This window comes from Sminthopsis crassicaudata, chromosome 2 (genome assembly GCF_048593235.1).
Source record: "Sminthopsis crassicaudata isolate SCR6 chromosome 2, ASM4859323v1, whole genome shotgun sequence".
Classification (NCBI taxonomy): Eukaryota; Metazoa; Chordata; class Mammalia; order Dasyuromorphia; family Dasyuridae; genus Sminthopsis; species Sminthopsis crassicaudata.
The window spans coordinates 631,208,469-631,230,968 of record NC_133618.1 but is presented as its reverse complement, the minus strand read 5'-3'; the positions used below and the strand labels follow the sequence as shown (position 1 = coordinate 631,230,968).

Genomic DNA, 22,500 nt, shown 5'->3' with positions numbered 1-22,500 from the left:
ATACTTCCATTCTCCCCACAACAAACCAGTCACAGGGGCTCACTTACTCCTTTTGGGGGAGACTCCACCTCCCACACCTTTGTGTATTCTGCCTATGCCTGGGATCCCTGACTCCCTTCATGTCTCATTTTAGACACCACTCTCTACAGAAAGCCTTTCTCAGTCTCCCTGGGTGCTATCGTTTTCTCCTGTAGGGTTGTCCTCCATCTTCTCTGTAGGGATATTAACATACCCATTTATCTATATCTTGTTTCTCCTCTTAGAATATTCCTGATGAGTGGAACTGTATTTTTGCTCAGCATTGTGCCTGGTACAGAGGTGGTGCTTAATAAATGCTTGTTGATTGATTGATTGGGGCTCTTTTTCATTTCCAAGTCGAAGAGGGTGATAGGGAGACTCTTCCCTTCTTTTCTATTTTTAGACTTAGGCTCCAAGGTTGTGGAACGGAATATCTGTGTGGTATGATCTTCCATCTGCCCAAAGGCCCTGCTGCCTTGTGGTGCCTTCAGCTTACTTTCATTCATGAGGTTCTTATACAATCTCAGGAACAGATGCAGCTCCACTTATGGCAGTGCCCTCGGAGCCGAAGACTATCATAGTCTAACCTAGCCCGGCGTACATCCGACCCTTGCCTTCCACTAGCCTCAAAATTCTATCCCTTCAACAGCTGAAATCCACTTACTATCACGTGGGTCAGAAACCAGTGGTTTCTAAAACTGAACTTCTCACTTTCCTCCTTCAGACCTGCATCCCCGCTCTGTTCTGCAGAAGGAGACCATCTTCCTGGGCTCCTAACCTGGAAACTTTGGGGCCATCTCCCCGTCTCTCTCTCTTTCTCTGCACCCAGCCAATAGTCTTTTTGGAATCTAGCCTCTCCTATCCAGGATCCTGCAACGGTCCTAGCTTAGGATCTCAACTCTGCTTGTTTAGACCATTTAATAGCCTCAGAATTAGTGTCATTGCCTTGTTTCCCCCTCCCTAGTTTACCTTGTACATGACTGCCTGAGTTATCTTCCCAAAGCACTACCACAATGGTCCAAAGAACCCGCTGGTCCCTGTGATCTGCTGAATAAAGCAGGGACTCCTAATTAAAGCCATTCACCATCAGACCCCAAATTACTTTTCAAGTTCATTACGTGCTATTTATTTCTTTTCACACACCAGCCAAACTGATATTGGTATAATTAGAGAATTCATTAAAAGGTGGAAAATGGAGTTGAATTGCTCCCCTTCGAATGGAAGAGGAGGGATGGGTGATATCATCAGATTCATCCGAGTGGGATCTGGGATTTCTAGATCATTTTGGTCCTCGCAGTTCCCTCTCCTTCCCCGGGGCTACAGAGTATGTTCTCCTTCCATTCTTATTCTGTCCCGTCCCCTTTCTTTACCTTCAGTCCCACTCCATCTCCTAGAATCATCCTTCCTAGACAATTGTGGAGGTGGCGTGGTGTCTGATAAAACCTGAACTAGTGATCCCAACCTCCAGCTTGTAGCCCTACTGTGTGGCTGACAAGTCATTTAACCTTTGTGCTTCTCAGTTTGCCAATCTGTGAAATGGAATACCGATATTTGCCTCATCTACTGGCTGCATCTCATGAGCATCTGATGAGACAACGGAGATAAAAAGGCTTTTGAAAGGTTTTACATGTAGGTAATGACCGAGTCATTAAATCCTACAGCTCCTTTTCATCTTGTAGCTTGAGAGTCGTCCCAGTATGGAAAGTCCACAAGGGGCTCCAGTTTCCTGCCACTGCTGACAATCTCTTCTAGCCCTGTTTTTGAGAAATAGTTACCCAAAGGAGTGACTGACTATTACTTGCTAGATAACAAGAGGTGCCCACCTCCAGGCTGAGGGCAGGAGCATTTCTGAGACTCACCGTCCTCTGCCATGGCTGATGCATAGATTCAGAAACTGCTAGAACGTGGAAAGGGACCTCAGAGACCCTCTAGATCAAGCCTCTCACTTTACAGATAAGGAAACTGAGGCTGTTAACTGATCTACCTTAAGTCACAGGTGATAAGTTTCCAAAGCAAAAGCTGCATTTTTACCAAGTCTCTTCCCTTATTACGGGACTCAAAGCCTAATCTTTGGACCAAAGCTCTTTCCACTGTCCCACCTCCCCCCTTTGCAGTCCTGCGTGGGCATGGCCCCATCCCATAGGAAAGAACACTCGGGGCACCACGGGAAAGGAGTGGAACACACATACTTACTGGAGACTTCACTCAGACGAAAGCTCCTCCCTCCAAGCCGCACATGGGCACTGTTTGCCCGGGCTCTCATTTTGCTGTTCCTCTTGACCGACGCCACCCTTCACCTTCTTTGAGGGCCTTGGCAGCCAGGTGGCATCCAACCCAGGGGGTGGGACCAAAAATCTGCCAGTGGGAAGAAATCTCCCCACCCTCATTGACTCCCTGCCAGCCTGGGTGCCACGGGATTGCCATGATGCCCACGCAGAGAGGGACCGTTAGTTTCAGATGGAACATCTCTGGTCTGGCAGTGACAGGGAAGGAAACGAGAATTCACATGGAGTCATAAATTTTTCAAGAGCCAACATCCTGCCTGCCAGGGATCCAGGAAAAGCACTCTGACAACTGGCTAAACATTTGTGTTGGCACTCACCGATCCATGGCACATTTGCTAGGGTCTCAGGCAATTCCAACAGCTGGCTCTGGCCAGCACTGCAGGGCTGTTTTTTCAGCGTTCAGGGGGCTTAGGAGGGTAACGCAAGGAGAATGGATGGCCAGCGGAGAGCATTAGGGGCAGGTGTCCAAAACACCCCTAAATCACTCAATTTGTAACAAAAACCACAGGTCTGTGTAACTCCCTCCATCTGCCAGGGCTTCTTCTCTACCCTCTGCCTCAGAGCAAGGTGAAACTCTTCAGAGTAATCCAATGCCAGAGGGCGAGCTCACCCCAGAGGCACAAGCCTGGGTCCTGGTTCAGACAAGTGGGGCTTTGGAATGGAACCAGAAGAGCATGGATTCCATGGAGCCCCGAGTGAAATTCCACACCCTCCCTCCCCAATTCCTGCCCCGGACCCACGCAACATCAAATGTTGCAAGCAACTAAGAGAGTAGGCAGATGTCCTCATGGAAACATGATATATTTGGGCTCAGCTCCAGGACTTTGCCAATGCCGTTTTCCTTTCCTCTCTCCTCTCCATCTAGGTGAGTCTTATCCACCTTCTGAAGTCCCCTAAAGTCACAGCTCCTCCATGAGGAGAGCTGGAAGAGCACTCCAAAGCCATCCAGTCCAAAGCCCTCTTTTTACAGCTAAGAAACTGAGGCACAAAGGTTACCCAGATAGGAGTAATAGAGCCAGAATTCAACCATACATCCACCTCCTTTCCATTGTCCTTCACCTCCCCCTTTTACAATTTTATTTTCAATAATATTTTATATTTCCAAATACATGTAAAGATAGTGTTCAACGTTCGTTTTCCTCAGACTTTGCATTCCAGATTTTTCTCCCTCCCGCCCTCTCTTACTTCCCCTCTCCCCAAGACAACAATCAATCTGATATAAGTTAAATATATAACTTTCAAATCCTATAGCGACAGTTACCACACATTGCCTTGATCAAATGACCAAAGTCCTCTGAGAACTTTAACATGTTACACATGTTCTTCTTTTTGTTGCTTGTTATTATTTGTGTTATTATTACTGCTCATACTGTTTAATGGTTTCATGAGTGCTGTCCTTTTTTCTCCTTCTTCTCCACAGCTGCCAGAGTAATATTTCATCTCAGAATTAGGACGGGGGAAATATCATATTAACAAATCGACGTTTGTCAATGCAGTGACATATTATTTTCCATGGACTTTTCATGTGCCATATTTCTTTGGCTGAGGCACAGAACACCTGCAACTCAGGAATTCTGGGTATTTTATTTCTCTTACCTTTCAGGATGGGCACTTCATCTTTTTAAATTCACTTCAATGTGAATGGTCAGCCACTCTTCCCTCTGCATCTCCGGTAGTACAGACGCATCTTTCTCCCCAGGAGGTTCTTCTCACTTTCTTCGCTCCCTGATCTCTCCCGTACCAGCTCATGTCCCCCCACCAAGCCTCCTCGTAGGTCCTATAGTACCCATGATCTACACTCCTTATATGGCTCTGAATCTACCAACAAATGTTTATTAAGTGCCTCCTGTATTAGGCCTGAGGTCATACACTGCTTCTTCTTCTCACATCACTGGGACATATTCTTCTTTCACTTTGGTCTCCCCAGATTGTTAGAGGAAGGGAGGCTACCTTAAACTATATCCCCTTGGCCCCATAGTCTAAGTTATACTCGTGACATACTTCCATACTTTACAGTTGGTCTGTGATCTCATCAATGTAGGCATTTCATCAACTGGTGCATTTAAACCATTAGTCTATTAATTATAGAATTCTTCAGAAAACTGCCCACGGGGCCAAAAAGGTGGAACTTTGGGCTAAGGATGCAGAGAATATGACTAGTATCCCAGAGGCCAGGAAAGAGAGAGCACACCATTCACCAAAACACCTCAAAGCCCCTCATATTACAAATGAGGAAACTCAAGCTCAGGCAATCAAAGGCCTTGCCCAGGTTCCATCGCTAGTGAGCGGCTTTCTTTGAAGAGAAGGGATCTAGTGTTTTACCCACCTCTGAGAAGAATACAGACAGGATGACCAGGCTGATCCAGTGACTGACTCCGGCAAACTGGGATGAATTTGAAACTGCAAGGAACACGGTACAGGAAAAGCCAGGCTTAGGACCAAGGAGTTAAGTGCATAAGGAGGGGGTATTTAGAATGTAATTAGGGGGCCTGGAATCAGGGACTGCTCTAGGGAGCGCAGGACAAAACCCCCTGTGGGTGTATCCTAGGAATATAGTGTCACTGAAGCCAATAAATAGAAAATCTCAAAGATGATCATGAAGAGAAATGTAGGCATAAGGTGTGTGTGTGTGTGTGTGTGTGTGTGTGTGTGTGTGTGTGTGTGTGTGAATGTGTGTGTGTGTGTGTGTGTGTGTGTGTGTGTGTGTGTGTGTGTGTGCAGGGCAGGGAAAGAAAGACAAACAATTCCAACCCTTTCCTTCAAGGTCAGTGGAAGACTTTAGGAGTTAACTTTGGGAAGATGCTCCCCCTGCCTTGGATTTTTTTTTTAGCATCATTATAACCACCAGACTTGGGGGGTAGAAGAACTGGGTTTAAATCCCAACTCTACGACTTACTGGCTGTGTGATTTTAAGTAAATCAATTCATGTGCCGAGACCTCAGTTTCCTCATTTGTAAAGGGAAGGTCCCTTTCAACACCAACGTTTTATGAACCACATAGCCACAGCCGAAGGGCAGCATGTGTATTCATGATGGGTTCATATTCTTTGACCGGGATAGGGTCCTGCCTCTTACTAGCTACGTGGCCTCCTTAGTGGTCTTACTCCTACTCAGCCTCTCCCCTCTCCAAGCTGTCTTTCACACTTTCCTATATCTCTTGTCTTGGGGATCATATCATTCCCATGTTAAGGCTCATTACTATCCGACTTTAGCCTATTTTTCCATTATCCCTCCTCGTGATGTCCCAGCAAAAATGGCCTAGTCATTATTTCTTAAACATGGCACTCTACTTCCTGCCTTCTTTGCTCAGGCTCTATTCCTAGAACATTCTCCCTCTTCACCTTCACTTCTACAAATACCTAGTTCCTTTTAGAGATCAGCACAAGGGTTACATTCTTGAAAGAAGTCGTTGCTAGCCAGGTATGGGGGCGCTTCCTATAGTTCCTGCTGCTGGGGAGGCTGAGGCTGGGGGATTGCTTGAATTTGGGAGCTTGAGTTGCAGAGATGACCTAAAGCACTAACGGGGGAGCCCCCCAAGAGCAGGATCCACTGGGCGGCACAGCCACAAAAACAACCTTTCCCATGTCAGAAACGGAGCAAGTCAAAGAACCAACGAGCTGTGAGACTGTGCTCATGGATGTCTGCCATGTTTTTAGCCCGGGCAAGGTGGGGAGACCTAGTCTCCAAAAGAAAAGAGTTGCCTATTTGGACACACATACATATATTGTATTTAATTTATATTTTAACATATTGAACATGTATTGGTCAACCTGCTATCTTGGAGGGGGAGGAGGGGAAAAAATAGAACAAAAGGTTTGGCAATTGTCAATGGTGAAAAATTACCCATGCATATATCTGGTAAATAAAAACTATAAAAATTTTTTAAAAAAGAAAAGAGTTGCCTTTTTGACTCCCTCAATTGTTAACCGCCAGTCATTGTACATTTATTTTAAATTATCCTATATTTACCTGTTGTGGACCTCTTGCATCTCTCACTAGAATGTAAGCTCCATAAGGGCAGAAGTGTATCATTTTTTGGATTTAAAATTTGCCACAAGATCTTTTTGATCAATGCGTTGACTTTTGACCAGCTTCTTTCTTTCTTTGGATCTCAGCTTCCTCGTGTAAAAAAAAATTAGGTGTGACATTCTTGGGAAGTCTAAGGACTTTTTTGGTCCTGACACTTGGTGACTCATATCTAATGGCTCTTTCCCTTAGTCACTGCCCAGAGTCAGGAGCCTCCTCTCCCTTACGCTCTCCAAGGTGCTGGCCTTGGGGGATTTCTTGTCTCCATGCAAGGACATTGACATGGAAGACCTGCCAAGAAAGCCTCGATAAGTCCGGAGGGATGGCTAGGTTCAGTGACTCGCTGGGGACCTCGCACGAATCTCTGTCAGTGATAGATCACCGGGATCCCAGTGGGCATCTTGCCCAATCCTTTCCTCTTATAGGTGAGGGAACAGAGACTCAGGAAGGTTATGTGATTTGCCCAAAGTCACAGAGGTGGGATTTGAGAACCTAGCTCCCAGAGTTAGGGAGCTCTCCTAAAGATCCAGGCAGAAGAGTGACCTTGGAGGGGGACTCCATGACTTCTCAGGAGGGTCACCAGCATCACCTTAGGAAAAGATGTCCAGCTCTGGTACATCCTGACGGCTATCCCACATCTACCCTATTGGGACAGGAGGGAGCCTGGGCATTTAACCCTCTCATTCCTGTACAGATCAGCAGCTGAGTATATATAAGCATTTCTAAGGCATGAAAAGCCCAGAGTGGGGGCTCCGCTGAGAGGGAAGGTGGGCCTCCCAGGAGGTAGCATAATGAATCTGGGCAACTGGTGGTGGAAGAGGGAGAGGGAATAAAGGTACCAAAAGGGACAGTCATAAGATTTGGAGCCAGAAGGGACCTTGGTACCATCTAATCCAATCCTTTTCCAGCCAGGAGGGGAAACTGAGGCTTAGAGAAAGTGCCTTGCTCAAGCTCACACAGGGAGTTTTAACTATTTGTTATCTTATCAATGTAGGGATTCCCAGGTGAGGAAGCACCTTCTATCAATAAACAGGTTTATAATTTAAAAAACTAATCTCTAGCACTGAGAAATTAACAGTCATAACCAGCCCATAGCAGAGGCAAGACCTGAATCCATGTCTTCCTAAGCTCTGAGGCTGGCTCTTCTGCTTCCATTTTAAAGATGGGAAAATTGAGCTTCTCTGAATATTAAGTGAGTTGCCCAGGGTCACACGGCTAATATGTGTCAGAATCCTGGGCTTGCTTATTCATTGCGTCACCCACTCTCTAGTAACAATAATGGATCCCATTTCAGTGGCTCTTTAAGGTTTATAGAAGGCTCTCCTAAGAGAGCCTTTATTGCATGAGGAGACTTATTTTTCTATCATACAGATGAAGAATCGAGGGCCAGGGAGGGGAAGGGATTTTCTGAAGATTACACTGGCCTCTTTGCTGTTCTTTACATGCGATGCTCTGGCCCCTGATTCAGGGCATCTGGCTGTCCCTGGGGGCTGGAATTCTCCTCCTCATCTGTGCCTCGAGGCTTCCTTTAGATGTCAGCTAAACATCTTCTGTCGGGAAGCTTCTGCAGGAAGCCTCTCCAGCCCCTGTCAGTGCTGTTTGCTTCTCTCGTGATTGCCTCCAAGTTCTCCGGCTTGTACTTAGCTTTTGTATGTTGCCCACTCCCGACCCCACTCCCACCATTAGACTGTGAGCTCCTTTTTTTGTGTCCCCAGTGCTTAGAAGCACCCTTGGCACATAGTAGGTACTTAATCATTGCCTGTAGACCTGACATAGAATCTGGTGGCTCCAAGCTGACTGTATGCAAGGCTATTTTCAATACCCGAAGAGTTGGGGAGTGGAACCCTGGGGAAGGGGAAAGGAAGGGAATAAACATTTTCATGTAGCACATACTCTATGCCAGGTACTGTTATCCAATTATCATCCCACTTGAACCTCACAACAAGCCTGCCTGGGATTGTGCTGTTTTGTTATTATTCCCATTTTACAATTGAGGAAATTGAAGCAAACAGAGGTTAATGACATGCCCAAGATCACATAACTAGTAAGTGTCTGAGGTGGGGTTTGAATTCAGGTTTTAACTAGACCAGAGCTCTAACGTCTGTTCTAGTTCTCTCACAGGGAGGGCAAGGAGCAGGCCACTGGACAAGAGACAGGGAGAGGACGTGGATTTGTGGGTACGTTCCTTGTGGGCCACTGGCTTTATGAGATCTGCTCCTTAAACTAGTCTGATTCCTCTGGACCTCAAATCACTTGGGGTCAGGGGAAAATGCTCTAGGGAGCCCAGCATCTGTGCGATTTGGAAAGGTCTGGAGGAAGACTGAGAACATAAAACTCTCTCCATCCGTTGTTTCTCAAATGAATTCCTGGGCCGTTTTTTATTTTATTTTATTTTATTTTACGGCTTGTTTGAGAAGCGCCATAAATCTCTGGCCATACATTTTATGGAAGTTAAGATGCCTTTTATGAGCTGCCATTGGATCTCCCACCAAAACCAATCTCCTGGATACTTAATTTTAAGCAAAATTCCAGTCTGTGTCTGCTAGTTTCTTAGCTCTACCCGATGGTTTGGTTACAACCTGAAGTGGCGAGGGACCTATGGAGAATTCACGGCATGGAACCAGAGTCTCTGTTATGATTAAATTGCATAAAAATCAGACAGTGAGGGTGGGAGGGAGGGAAAATATAATGGGCTTTAATTCAAGACAGGTTGGCTGAGTATAAAGCCAATGTCTGTCAAGCCCATGCTGAAGAAATACTTTCACTGGGACCCAGGGATCAGGCACATTAACATCAAATGAGTTTGTCCGGTACAGAAAGTCCGTCTGTTCTTACAAGCATCCTTTGTTAGAAAGGGCTTCTCTAGTGGAGGGTTAAGGGGCCCAAAGATCAGAGAGTCAGAGCTGAAGAGGACAGGGGCTGAGGGTCCAAAGTCCTCATTTTACAGCTGGGGAAACTGAGGACTTGAAACTTGCCTGGGGTGACACATCCAGTAAGGGACAAAACTGAGATCTGGACGAAGGGTCGCCGTCACAGACATAATATCCTGGGTCACAGACAAGCCAGACCAGTTCTCTTCAGTCCACTGACCAAACAGAAAGCAGAGGACGTCTTTGCTTCCATGGGAGGGTCATTTGTGAACTCAGGGGGCAATCTTTGCATTGAGCTGATTTACTGTAAGTGAGAAGTGAAAGGAACTATTCCGTTTATCTGCTTATATTTCACAAGCCTCATGTCTTTGTGACGAAGGCACAATGAGCCAGATAGTACAGTGGTTAGAATGCTGGATCTGAAGTCAGAAAATCTGAGTTCGAATATCACCTCAAATCTGATATATGCAATCCTGGGCAAGTCATTAACCTCGTCTGCCTCAGTTTCCCCATCTTTAAAAAAGGGATAATAATAGCACCTGCCTCAGATGTGTTTGGAGAAATAAAAGAATTAACATGAGAAGTGTTTTGCAAGCCTCAAAATACTACATAAGATGGTGGTGGTGATGGTGACAGCTAGAGAAGCAGAGGGACAGCAAAGATTTTTGAACAGCAGATCTTTAAACTCTGTGAGGGGTTGGGAAGTCCCAGGAGGCTGGGAACCCTCTCTCCTGATGGAGGGAGGCTGTGAAGAAGGAAAGGAGACTGACCTGAAACAATTTTAAATAGATTTTTTCCTTTTTCTCCGATTTGTTTACATTCAGGAGAGGGGAATGCTATTGAGGGGATCACAGAAGTGTAGATTTAGAGCAGAGAAAACCTCGCAGAACTCATCTGGTTCAATCCTCTCATTTTTCAAATGAGGAAAGTGAGTGACCTGTTCTGGGCAGTACGCGTGTGACCTGGAATTAGAATCCAGGGCTCTCCGGCTCCAGCTCCAGTTTCCCTTCTACCCATCGCCCCTGCCCTATTGCAGGTGAGGAGAAAATGGCTCCTGGTCAGATCTGCTCCCGTGACAGTGAGAGCCACAGGACGGGCCCAGCTGGCCCTGACTGGTTTGGAGCTCTCCCAAGGAAGGCACAAGTCCCACCCACAGGGGATGTGCTGCTGGTTGGGTCCCCCGTCACGGGAAAGCATCCCCAGGATACATCAGTAAAGACAGACATGTGTCCACACACACACACACACACACACACACACACACACACACACACACTCACACTCCATCTTGCTACTCACACTGGAGAGCCTTTATGTCTATCAGCAGTTCCAGCGTCAGGAGGATCACCACCAGGATGACACAGGCTATCAGGAAGCTGTTGAGACTCGCACTCAGTAGAAATACCTGCCACACCGAGGCCCGCCTTCCGCAGCACGGCTTCAGCCAGTTGGACCTGGGGGACAAAGCAGGACGATGGGAGAGGAGGCGCTGAGCACCCTCACCAAAGACCCACCAGTGCTCCCGCCTCACTGGAGGGCCTCAAGCTTCACTCCTGTCCTCCCCGGGTTAAACACGGGAAACCTGCCTGGACTGATGCAAGACAAAGCAAAGAGATGATTATGATAAACATGGGAGAAAAAGAAGGCTAAGACAGTGACTGTAATGATCAGTCTTGGTCCAAAAGAACAGTAAGGAAACAGACCTTCCTCCTTCCAGCAGACAGGTGAGGGACTGTGGGAGCCAAATGCCGCATACATTGTCAGAGACAGAAACCATATTGATTATCCCTGATGAGCTGTTGTTACAAGTGAGGGGCTCAATGCTGACGTAAGAAAGGCTCATGTGCAGAAATGATGTAAAAACAGGAGGCAATAAAACAGTGATAAATAAAAAGAGAGGACTAGACTAATTTTTGCCCTGTGTTAGGTTCTATATGTACCTTTCTCAGAAGGTTTATTTGCTATGTGTACTCTGGAGGGTGCTGGGATTTGATGGGAAGTCAAGTCTTTGATATACAGATTTGAGAAAAATATGTATCTATGTATCTATGAACTTGTACATACGTGCATAAACATATATATGTGTGGGTTTATATACACAGGAATATTCAGTCCTTTTCTAGGTATGAGGAGTAAGAGCTCTACTTGAATTTAACATTATTTTCCTTACACTAATAATAATAATTATATATATATATATATATGTATACACTCATATATGTGTGTAAATAATTTATTTTTGTGGCGGGGGTGTGGGAAGATAGATAGAATTCTGTCCCTGTTTCAATTCTTTGTCTGAGGAAAACAGGAAAACCAACATTTAAGCCAATTTCCTGCTTTCCTCTTAGGAGGGAATCAAAGTCTCCCTAGGAGAAGTGTGGGCAGAAGAAATTCCAGGGATGTTTATTTAGGTCTCCTCTGAGCTAGATTTTAGCAACTAGGTGGTGCAGTGGAGAGAGTACCAGGCCCGGAGTCAAGCCAGCTGTGACCTCAGACACTTCCTAGCTGTGTGATGCTGGGCAAGTCATTTTACCCTGTTTTCTCATCTGTAAATGACCTGGAGAAGGAAATGGCAGAGCACCCCGGTATGTTTGCCAAGAAAAGCCCCAGTGGGGTTCAGGACAACTGAAATGAATGAACAACAACAAATGAACTGTATCTAAACACAACTGTGTGGACAGACATCACCTCCTTGGCTAGCACACACGCGTAAAAACCATCCCATCTCTTGGATCAGGGCCTTGCTAGACTGTCTCCCATGCCCAGAGTGTAGACCTTTCTTGCATAGATTCCATGGAATCCTGCCTACTTTCTTGCAGGTGGCCGGTGCTGATCTCCCCAGAATCTGATAGTCCTCTTTTAGCAGCTCCAGGTCCCACGTTCCATAAGAAGTGTTTCCCCACCCATAATGCTATTGCCTTTATTCTGATTTATCTGATTACATCTCAAATTTATCCTGCGTGTATCTTTTCTCAGTAGTATTTTATTTTTCTAACCGTAAAGATAGTTTTCAACATTCATTCTTGTAAGATTTTGTGTTCCCAAAATTTCTCCCTCCTTCTCCTCCTCCCTCCCTAAGACAGCAAGCAATCCGATACAGTTAAACATGTGCAATCCTTTAAACACGTTTCCTTATTTGTTATGTTGCCTGCAAACCTTTTCTTTATGTGTCGACTCCTTGCATTAGACTGGAAACTCCTGCTGGACAGGGATTGTATTTTGTCTTTCTTTATATCCCCAGTGCCTGACACATAGAAGGTACTTCATAAATGCTTGTTGTTCTGACTTGTGTTCAAGGGCCCCTTGGAGTTCTAACACCAGATACTGTGGGCCTTGATGCCGCATGTATGACTGCAACACAATACACAAACATGGAACCTGATGAAATGGGGGGGAAGGAAATGAGCGATGGGACATGGAAACATTAAATGGCTTTAATCTCCAAGTGAAGGCTGGAAGCACTGGGGGTAAAGAAGTCATAGTGGGGAGCAAGGCTATTGCAGACCTTGACAGGTAGTGAACTCCTCATCACTAGAAATATTCAAATGGAGGACCAGGTTTGGGAGTGAGGGAATTGCTGTTGATGTATTGTGCGGATTCCCTGAGGGACTTCCAGAGATTAGGCTGTGGTCTCTTTAGGACAGGATGCTGGCAAAGATGATGGAGCTGTGTTCTAGTCTCAGGTCTGTCCCCAGGCAGTTGTGGGTTCAAATTCTGACTCTATTTGCTTGAGTGCCTTTGGGCAAGTCTTAGGCCTCAGTTTTCTCAGATTATAATGATGAGATTGCACAAAATGATCTCCAAAGAGAGAAAGCTAGTATTTCCAGGAATCCAGAGTAGGCACAGAACATCCTACATCTTTCAGGAACAGAGAAACAGGAGGCAACAAGAGGTGGGAAAGAGGGGAAAATCAAGATTCTTGAGTTCTAACTAATCGGGACCATGGCACTAACTCACTTGTTATCTCTTTGCCTCAGTTTTCCCATTTGTAAAATGAGAGGGTTGGATAAGATGACCTGTCAGGTCTCTTCTATCTCTAAATATCTTCAATTCTGTGGAGCCAGCAAGTCTCCCCATTTTACAGATGAAAAAACTGAGACCCAAAAAAGTTAAATGATTTGTCCATATACAGCTAATAAGTATTTGAGGCAGAATTTGAAAACTCAGTTCTCTCTCGATTCCAAGTCTAGCACTCCATCCACTGTGCCACATTCATGGTCTCAACAAGTCAACAAGCACTTATTGACCGCCTCCTGTGTGCTTACTCTGAGAATACAAAGATAAACACGACTGAGTTCCTGCCCTCAGGGAGCTTACATTCCATTTTCCCAGCTCCCTTGACTTCCTGAGCAGGGTAGTCAGGTACAAAAATGACAGATCTTTGGTTTGAACCCAAACTGATGGGAATCTACTCATTCCAAAGGAAAGTGAGAGTGCCATGGAGCCCTCGTGGGGCTCTCAGGAACAGGACGGGACAGGATGATTTCACCCCAAGCCCGGCCCAGCCATCCACTGGTAGGCTACCGGTCCAGAGAAGGCTGCACGTCATTTTTGTGTATTTCAAGGTCTCCTGATGTTTAAAAATACCTTTGGCTAAGATGACGCCTTTGTCCTTCTCTCTCCTGACTCATGCCTCCTTGTCTCACCTACGTGTGTCTCTCCTTAACACTTTGGAGAGGACCCTCCCTCATCTACGTGACACTTCCTGCCTCGGAGGCCAGGCTCTGCTCGGCCCCATTTCCTTCTTTCGCACATCTCACCTCCCCTTCTCACATGGCTTCCTGGCTGTCTCAGCAATTTCTCCAGGAGATTTTCTTCCTCTCCGCTCTTCCCTCTGTCTGTTGACACATCCCTCATTCCTGGAAGGGCCGCTTTAAAGCTCCCTTGGGGATGGAGTCTTTATTAAGTTACTGAGCCCCCCCCCTCCATCCTACATCAAACCAAGTGGAATTGGCTGTGCCCCCTGGAACTGACAGCAGCTGATCGCCATCTGAAACCTCAGCCAGGTGTGCTCCCGAGGTGATAAATAAAGAGGAGCAGGCAGACAAAGGCCATCTCCCTCCCCCAACGGGGTCATGCTTGACTTACTGGCAGGCAGAACGCTTCTTTTTTTTGGCCTTAACTTTCAGAGATGGGAACTCTGTGTATCTAGACAGATTGGGGAGCGCCTCCCAAAGTCACCTTAGTGAAAAGCTATTGACAAAGAATGTCAGAGCTGGGAGGAAACTTAGAACATAGAATACTAGAGCTAAGAAGAACTTTAGAACAGAGAATGTCCGAGCGGGAGGGACCTAGAACAGAGAATGTCAAAACTGAAGGATATCTTAAACCACAGGATGTCAGAGATAGAACTGAGAATGTTAGAGATGGGGGGATTTTAGAACAAGAAATGTCAGAGCTGGAGGAGATCTTAGAACAGAGATTGTCAGAACTGAAGGGGACTTAGAACATATAATGTCAGAACTGGAGGAGATCTTAGAACAGACAATGTTAGAGCTTAAAAGAACTTTAGAAGATGTCAGAGTTGGGAGGGCCCTTAGAACAGAGAATGTCAGAGCTGGGAGGTACCATAGATAGAAATTAGCCCACCCTTCTCATTTATATTTTTTACCTGAAAGCCAGAAATTATACACGTTAAATCTTCTCAAGGAAAACTTAGCAGTTCGTAAATAACTGATACAAGGTAAAGCACATGTATACATAAGCATAAATCACTCTCTCTCCATTTTTATATTGTATTTAAATGCATGATGGTTTTTAAAATGTCACCCATAAAAATTAGTCAGAATTAATACCACATTAGAAGAAAGAAAATAGATGAGAAGGCCTGTCACGTGATTATCTTACTAACAACCCAATTCATTAAATATGCTATGCGAGGTGGTGCAGTGGATAGAGCGTTGGTCCTGGAGCTGGGAGAATCTGAATTTAAATCTTTGATACTTCCCAGCAGTGTGATCCTAGTCAGGTCATTTAATCCTGTTTGCCTCAGTTTCCTCATCTGCAAAATAAGCTAGAGAAGGAAATGACAAACCACTCTAGTATTTTTGCCAAGAAAATCCCAAATGGGGGTCAGGAAGAGTCAAACATTATTGATTCTGAAACAAAGAGTCAAACAATTGATTCTGAAAAATGAGAAATGGATAAAAGTAAAGACATTGACTCTGATGAACATCGTTCCAGATAGAAGTTTAAACAATATAAAATCATCACTACCAGACTACGCCAAAAAGCCCAGTAGCTTGGTTACTCAGAGAGCAAATATTTTGCTCTTTTAGCAGAAAGACACCACGACGACCTATGTTTAGGGTATAAATTCCTGCTTAAATGCTTAGAATGTAAGTCCATATGAAAAACATTATGGAGGAAAATTGGAATAGAAACCTATGGGTAATGTTGCTTTACAAAATAGTGAAAAGCAGCAAGGGGGAAGAAGTGTTCATTAATTAGAGGAATAACTGAATGAATTATGGATATAAATATAATGAAATATTATTGTGCTATAAGAAATGATGAAAGAGATGGATTTGGAAAAACTTGCAAAGATATGTATGAAAAAATGCAAAAGGAAGTGAGCAAAACTAGGAGAACAATTTATATAGGAGTGGCGATGTTGTAAAGATAATCTACTTTGGAGGACTTAGTAACTCTGATCAATGCAACGACCAACTCTGATTACAGACAGCTAATGAAGCATACTGTTCACTTCTTAACAGGCTAGAGCTGCCAAATGAGACTGATATTTTTGGATGCGATCAATATTTTGCTTTCTTTTGTTTTAAATGCAATCTTTTTTTTTTTTTTCTAGGAGGAAAGGAAACAGAAGGACAGAGGTTAGTGATAGTAATGTCAAAAAAAAATTAAAGCTTTTTTAATGTCTAGAAAAACAATAGCTTGCATATTTATTATGTACTAAAACCAAACAAAAACCTCCAGATTTCACATAATAAAAATATACTTATCTCTTTTCCTATTTTTTGTGTGTTCCTCTATGTTGGTATCTTTCAAGTTCAAAATAACTAAAAAGAACAAAAAGCAGCTAAAGGGAAAATGAGGTGATTGAAAGCTTTCTGGGAGCATGAACTTTGCCACCTGGTTCCCAGAATTTACAAGGACAACAAAATGGACCTGAAGTGGAGCAGATTTGTCAGCACATTTCTAACAATATAATAATGGAGCCGCTACCACATCGTATCTCTGAACACATCATTATGTGATGATATAAGAAAGGAGAAATAGATTAAAGAAAACTGAGCCAAGAAGAGCAGCCAGACCCTTAAAAAATATATGCTAAAGATGACACGACTGAACAGGCATTTGGGAATCCATTTCCAAGATAACTCAGAGAAGGAAGATTTCCCCGTCCCCATTAAAATCTTGAAAGAGTGCTGAGCTCAGAGTCACAGAATATGATTTCCGGCTCTGTTGTTTGACATGACTGTAGGCATGCCATTTTATTTCTGGGGATTGCTTCCTTCTCTGTGAAATGAGGAGATTCAATGAGATGATCCCTCAGGCTTTGTCAAACTCTGCAATCTGAGGAAAAGTTCTTCAATGATCTTATTACATAAGAAGACTTCAGCAACTACAATCCCATATGCGAATTTCTCATCTCTATTAAAAGTTATGTGGCTTAATGTCAAAGAGAAATATTAATCATACGAGTTAGATTGATGTCAGGCGAGTGATGGCTCAGTCTAAGATGGAGCGCACCCCGATGCTGGAGGGGGGGACAAGCAATGGATCAGAGCCAGTGTAGACTGGGCCAGCTTGCAGAGACTCATGAATCTTAACCTTTTCAAGTGTAAGCATTTACACCTCAAAACTGGCAAAAGCTACAAATGAAGGCTTGTTATATTGCCCTTATGATTTCCTAGACTTAATAAAATAATGGAGTTCCTATGGCAGACCAAACTGGAAAGTGTCTTATATTAACCCCACCCCTCGAGAGCTGGTTATGGCCAGAGCCAAGGGACAGTCTAGGGGCAATCGGACATATTTGTTCTCACTACAGGGAGGAAAGGCAACCCATCTTCGAAGCAACTGTCGCCAATAGTGCTAAGGAGGACGTTAGCTCTTAGGCTACCTGTAGCCAATTTGTTTAAAAATAAGAGGCATACCCTATATTGGATTTAACATATATTTCTACCATGTTTAACATATATTGGGCTACTTGCCATCTAGGGGAGGGGGTGGGCAAAGGGGGGGAAACTAGAATACAAGGTTTTGCAGTGGTTAATGTTGAAGAATTATCCATGCATATGTTTTGAAAATAAAAAAGAGGCGCACCAGCTTCCGGAACAGTGTTTCCTAAGCTGGCAAGCTGACGATGTGGAGTGGAGTCAAATAATCAGGGGCACCTCTTCAAGGAGAGAACTGAAAGCCAGGGGGTGGCTTTCCCTGAGTATTCCCCCCTTTCTCTGTGTCTCGGAAGCTGTCATGCTTTGGGTTCTCAGCTTATGATAGTTTTAGGCAGAGAATCCCAAGGGCTGGGTAATACTGAGTCTTCCACAAGGACAATGACACATTTATTCTCAATAACACCTTCTGAATCCTTCCCTGTTCTCTTAGATGGGCCTGTGCCAAAAGTCAGAGAACTCAGGCAACTGGGTCAGAAGGCCTTGATGAGTAACATTAGCTTATTATGGAGACGAGCCTCCCTTCCCACCACAGGAACTTTAGACAGCCTTGCCCAAGAGAGAATTAGGATTTGTATTTTGCCAAAGCCACTTGGACCATATTGAGTGAGCAAAGAGAAAGAGAAGGAGCAGATGGGGAGAGTGTGACTGATGTAGAGTATGTGATATTTGTCCTTCTGCCCTAGCCAAGTAATCATTATTTATGAGTAAAGCACAGGCTCTCCTCTCTCCTAAAAGAAAAGGTATCAGACCTCTTTATACTCCAGAGTAAATAAAGTATTCTTTTTTTATGTTCCAATTAACATTTGATTTTTTTTCTTATTAATTTTTATAATTATAACATTTTCTTTGGCAGTACATATGCATAGGTAATTTTTTTTTACATTATTCCTTGTACTCCCTTCTGTTCTGAGTTTTTCCCATCCCTCCTTCCACCCCCTCTCCTGGATGGCGGGCATTCTTATAGTAACTTATAGTATATCCTAGGTGTAAATAAAGTATTCTAAAAGAATTTTAGTGTGGAAGCAGAGAAACGTGAGCTGGAGGCAAAATTGGGACTTATTGACAAAAGTTGGAGGGTAGAAGAAGGAGGATCATCGAACACTTGGAGGTAATGGATGAAGCTGTTTGCAAGGAGGAAGCAGCTGCTTGTTCCCCAAGGAAAAAAGATGTAGATTCATAGGTGCCTTTATGTGAGAGATAAGCAAAAATGAGAGGAAGAAGAAATGAACCATCGTGATGGATTGGCGATCTCTTGCAGGGGCAGCTATTTGTCAATGTGATAATGAAATTATGGGAATCTGCCATCTTCCTGGGGCAGGTATCCAAGGCAGAATGGAGAGCCTTGTCAAACCGGATGACCGCTGTCCACTTCTGCTGAGTGTGGACACAAAGGATGCAACACAAAGTCAGGAAAGCATTGCCAAGGAGCAGAGAGTGTTGGGTAGTAAACTGAAGATCACAGGGGTGCAGGTGGTGGTGTTTTATCACTGCTATCAATTGAGAACAGGGGCTTCAGATTAAAAGGGAAATGAGCATCCAGTTAAGTTGGTGTCTTAGAACAGGATTCTGGATAATGGCTTAAAAACAAGGAATGATGGACTCCTGCCCAGGGATGGTGTGCCCTTTAAAAGAGGCTGGTAAGAACCTAATTAGGGCAGCTTAGTGGCTCTGTGCTGCATAAAACTCAGGGCTTGGAACTAGGAGGACTCATCTTCATGAGTTCAAATGCGACTTCAGACACTTACTAGCTGTGTGATCCTGGCCAAGTCATTACCCTGGTTGCCTCAGTTTCCCCTGCCTGTAAAATGAGCCAGAGAAGGAAATGGAAAACCTCTCCAGTATCTTTGCCAAGGGAACCTCACAAAGAATTGGACATGACCAAAAACAATTAAACAACAAGAAGAATGGCCAATGGAAAAATTAATGTTTTTAACAAGAGTTTTGTTTTCCTTTGTTTTCAACTGGAGAGAGCAGGATGAAAGGAAGAGAAGGTGGATTTTTTCTGATTGGAAAAAAATTTTAATTAAAAAAAGAAATTTTTGTTTAGTCTTGCAAATCTGATCCCAAAAGGCATTTAAAGTTGAAAAGCAGAATGAAGATGCCCAGAAATTCACAGGAGGCATAAGCCAAGAAACTGGCCAGTCCTAAAGTCCGTACCTTCAAATGTCTATATCCCAAAACAGAGAATATAAATAGCAAGCAAGGTGAATCAGCAATCTTAACACAATGAGGCAAATTTAATCTGAAAGGTATTCCTGAATCTTGTTTGGATGGGATCCAGGATTGGGCTATGTCTTTGGAAGAGCACACCTAATTTAAATGGAATGGAATACAGAAGGGGATAATGGTATAAGGGAATCCAGGACCTCTGGGGCAGAGGGGAGGAAGCAGGATTGTGTGAGAAAAAGAGGCAATCATGAAGGTTATTTGGGTAAAGACACAGAAAGAAAAGTGATAATGTCATTGGAGAATAATATAGCAGCCCCCAAAAGCTGATGCAATTTTAGTTTGTTTTAAGGAAGGTCTAGCATCCAGGACCACAGAAAGGATGTTTTCTCTGTACTCTGCTCCTATAAGACCATGTCCAGAGGACTGGATTCATCCCTGGTTGACACAGGTGGTCCAGTCTTACCTTGCCAGTCCTCTTATGGAGGACATGTGTGGGACCCACACATGTACCCTAGGATCAATGACCCTGACTTCCTGGCGTTCCTTGTATAAGATACTCCATCTCTGGGGTCTGGACATTTTCACTGGCTGTCTCTCCCCCATGGCTAGAATATTATCCCTCCTCTTCTCCACCTCCTGCCTTCCTTCAAATCTCAGATAAAATCTCGCCTTTGTCAAGAAGCCTTTCACAGTCCTTAATTTTAGTGCTTTCCCTCTGAGATTGTGTCTAATTTATCCTGTCTATATTTTTGGCACCTTGTTGCTTGCATATTGCCTCTCCATCAGATTGTAAGCTCCTTGAGAGACTGTTTTTTCCTTTCTTTACATCCCCAGCGTTTATTAGGCACTGTGCTCAGCACATAATAAATGCTTATTAACTTGGGAGAGTATCTAGAGGAGGAAAGGAAACCTTGAGAATCAGTGGGCCGCTGATAAATGTTTAACAATCAGCTTTCCAAAAGCCCACAGCATGTTTTAAAGTTAATCTGCGTTATTAATATATCCCCCATCTCTTTTTTAAATCTAGAAATCAATAAAACAATAAATAATAAATAAAATGAACAACAAATGAATGAATTTGTCCTGAGTATCACACTGGAAATTTAACAATCATCCCTCGGAGTGAGCTGACTTAGCACCCTCCTGCTTGAGATCATGTTATAAGAGGGTTGTTTGGAGGAAATGAGAATGGGATGTGGGGGCACAGAAAATCAGATATTTCCAAGGCTGTCTTGCGGATGAGGGATTTCATTGGTTTTGGTTCATCCCAAAGGGGATAATATGGCTCAATGGGTGGAAGTCACAAGGAGGCAGATTTCAGGCGGATGGAAGGAAAGACTTCCTGACAATGAGACCTAGCAAAGGGGCAGGGAGCTCGGTCAGGTCCTGCACAGGTTTCTCCACTAAAAATGATGCATTACCATCTGCCTTGCTGAGGCAAGTGGAAAATGCTTAGCCTGGCACAGAGTAGCTGCTTAATAAATGCCCGTTCTCTCCCCCTCACTTTGAGCAAAGCCTGGGTGGCCACTCGCCGGGGACGCTGGGAAGGGGATGCTTGTTCGAGAGTGGGTGGACCTTGATGCTCTCTAGCGTTCCTTGCAGCTCCAAATCTCTTCCCATGAGCTATAAATGGAACTAGAAGTTGCCAATGGACTTAACTATGGCAACGACCTTTCTCCCATGGAGGCGGCCTGTAGTCAGCCTATGAGATATGGGTAACCAAGGTTTCTTAGTTGGTATTTCCCAAACTGCCCCGATTATGACGACAGAGGGAGAAAAAGATCCGGGTGAGACCTCGAGGGCAACGGAGAGGAGGGGAACGGACACCTGGACAGCCTTCCCTTGGTGTCTTTCTGGGAGCCCCCCTTTCTGCCGCGGATTTCCTTGGAGAGTCCCCTTGGGTGTGCAGTAAGTTGCCTGAGCTCTTAGGTGAAGAACACACCAAAGGGATGACCAAAGATGACTCTGTCACAAGGTCAGGGGCAGCTTCACCCCTAAGAGCGCCTTCTGCATCCCTCTCCAGCTTAAGCTGGGATCCGAGGTCATGGGGTGCAACGTGATCCAGAGCTCGGACAGTACGGCAGAATCCTGCAGGATCAAGAATCAGGAGATCCTTGCAGCCTGAGGGGAGCAGGACCAGATGGGATGCAAACATGGGGGAAGGGGAAATGTGGAAGTGGGGTGATGTTCCCTTCACAAACTATAGGAAGCCGGTCTAGTCTTCCTCGGTTACCCCGGAAAGGGGACGAGGCTGAAGATGGACAAAGGGAGACAAGTGGGAGAACTGGGATGGGATGGGGAGGTGGCGGGAAGATGGAAGAGGAAGGGGACGGGCCACTTCCTCCGCGATGACCCCCGGCCCGGCATAACTGGCTCCACTGCCTTCTTCCCCCGTGGGACTTTGTGAGTGTATCCCTTCTGCTCACACAAAACCCAAGGGAAGGACCTGGACATGTTACAGTAAAGGGAACAGATGGGCTGAGAACATCTGCAGGCTGCTGGCAATCTCCTTCCCGACTGTCACTGTTAGCTCTCTCTCTTCTCTGACTAATAACAAGGGCAGGTAGATGGTGCAGTGGATAGAGCCCCAGGTCTGGAGTCAGGAAGACCCAAGTGCAAATCGTGGCCTCTGACATTCACTAGCTGTCTGACCCTGGGAAAGTCACCTAATCCTTCTTTGCCTCAGTTTACCTATCTGTAAAATGATCTGGAGGAGGAAAACGGCAAACCACTCCAGCATCATTGGTGAGAAAACCCAAATAGGATCAAGGAGAATTGAACACAATTAATAATTAATTGTAATAATTAATAATAAAAAAGACAAACGATAGGGCCCAGATGCTAGGAATGTAAGCTGCCTGAGGGGAAGGACTTTTTTGAATTTGCCTCTATCCCGGGAAGCTAGCCCAGGGCTGGAATATTGTTGGAGTTTAATACACGCTTGTTGGCTGGGGCAAGGCGTCACATGCTTGCATTCCCTGGTTCTGGGGAG

At 44.7% G+C, this 22,500-nt stretch overlaps 1 protein-coding gene across 2 annotated transcripts in view; it reads right to left on the bottom strand.

Moving 5' to 3' along the window:
• Positions 1 to 22,500, bottom strand: part of TMEM266 (transmembrane protein 266) — a 141,632-nt gene that overhangs the window by 62,820 nt on the left and 56,312 nt on the right. For both annotated transcript variants that reach the window (XM_074285268.1, XM_074285269.1), the window contains exons 4-5: positions 10,498 to 10,652; positions 4,630 to 4,703 (exon numbers count right to left, since the gene is read on the bottom strand). In XM_074285268.1, coding sequence (XP_074141369.1) covers positions 4,630 to 4,703; positions 10,498 to 10,652 — 229 coding nt within the window. The remainder of the gene's footprint in view (positions 1 to 4,629; positions 4,704 to 10,497; positions 10,653 to 22,500) is intronic.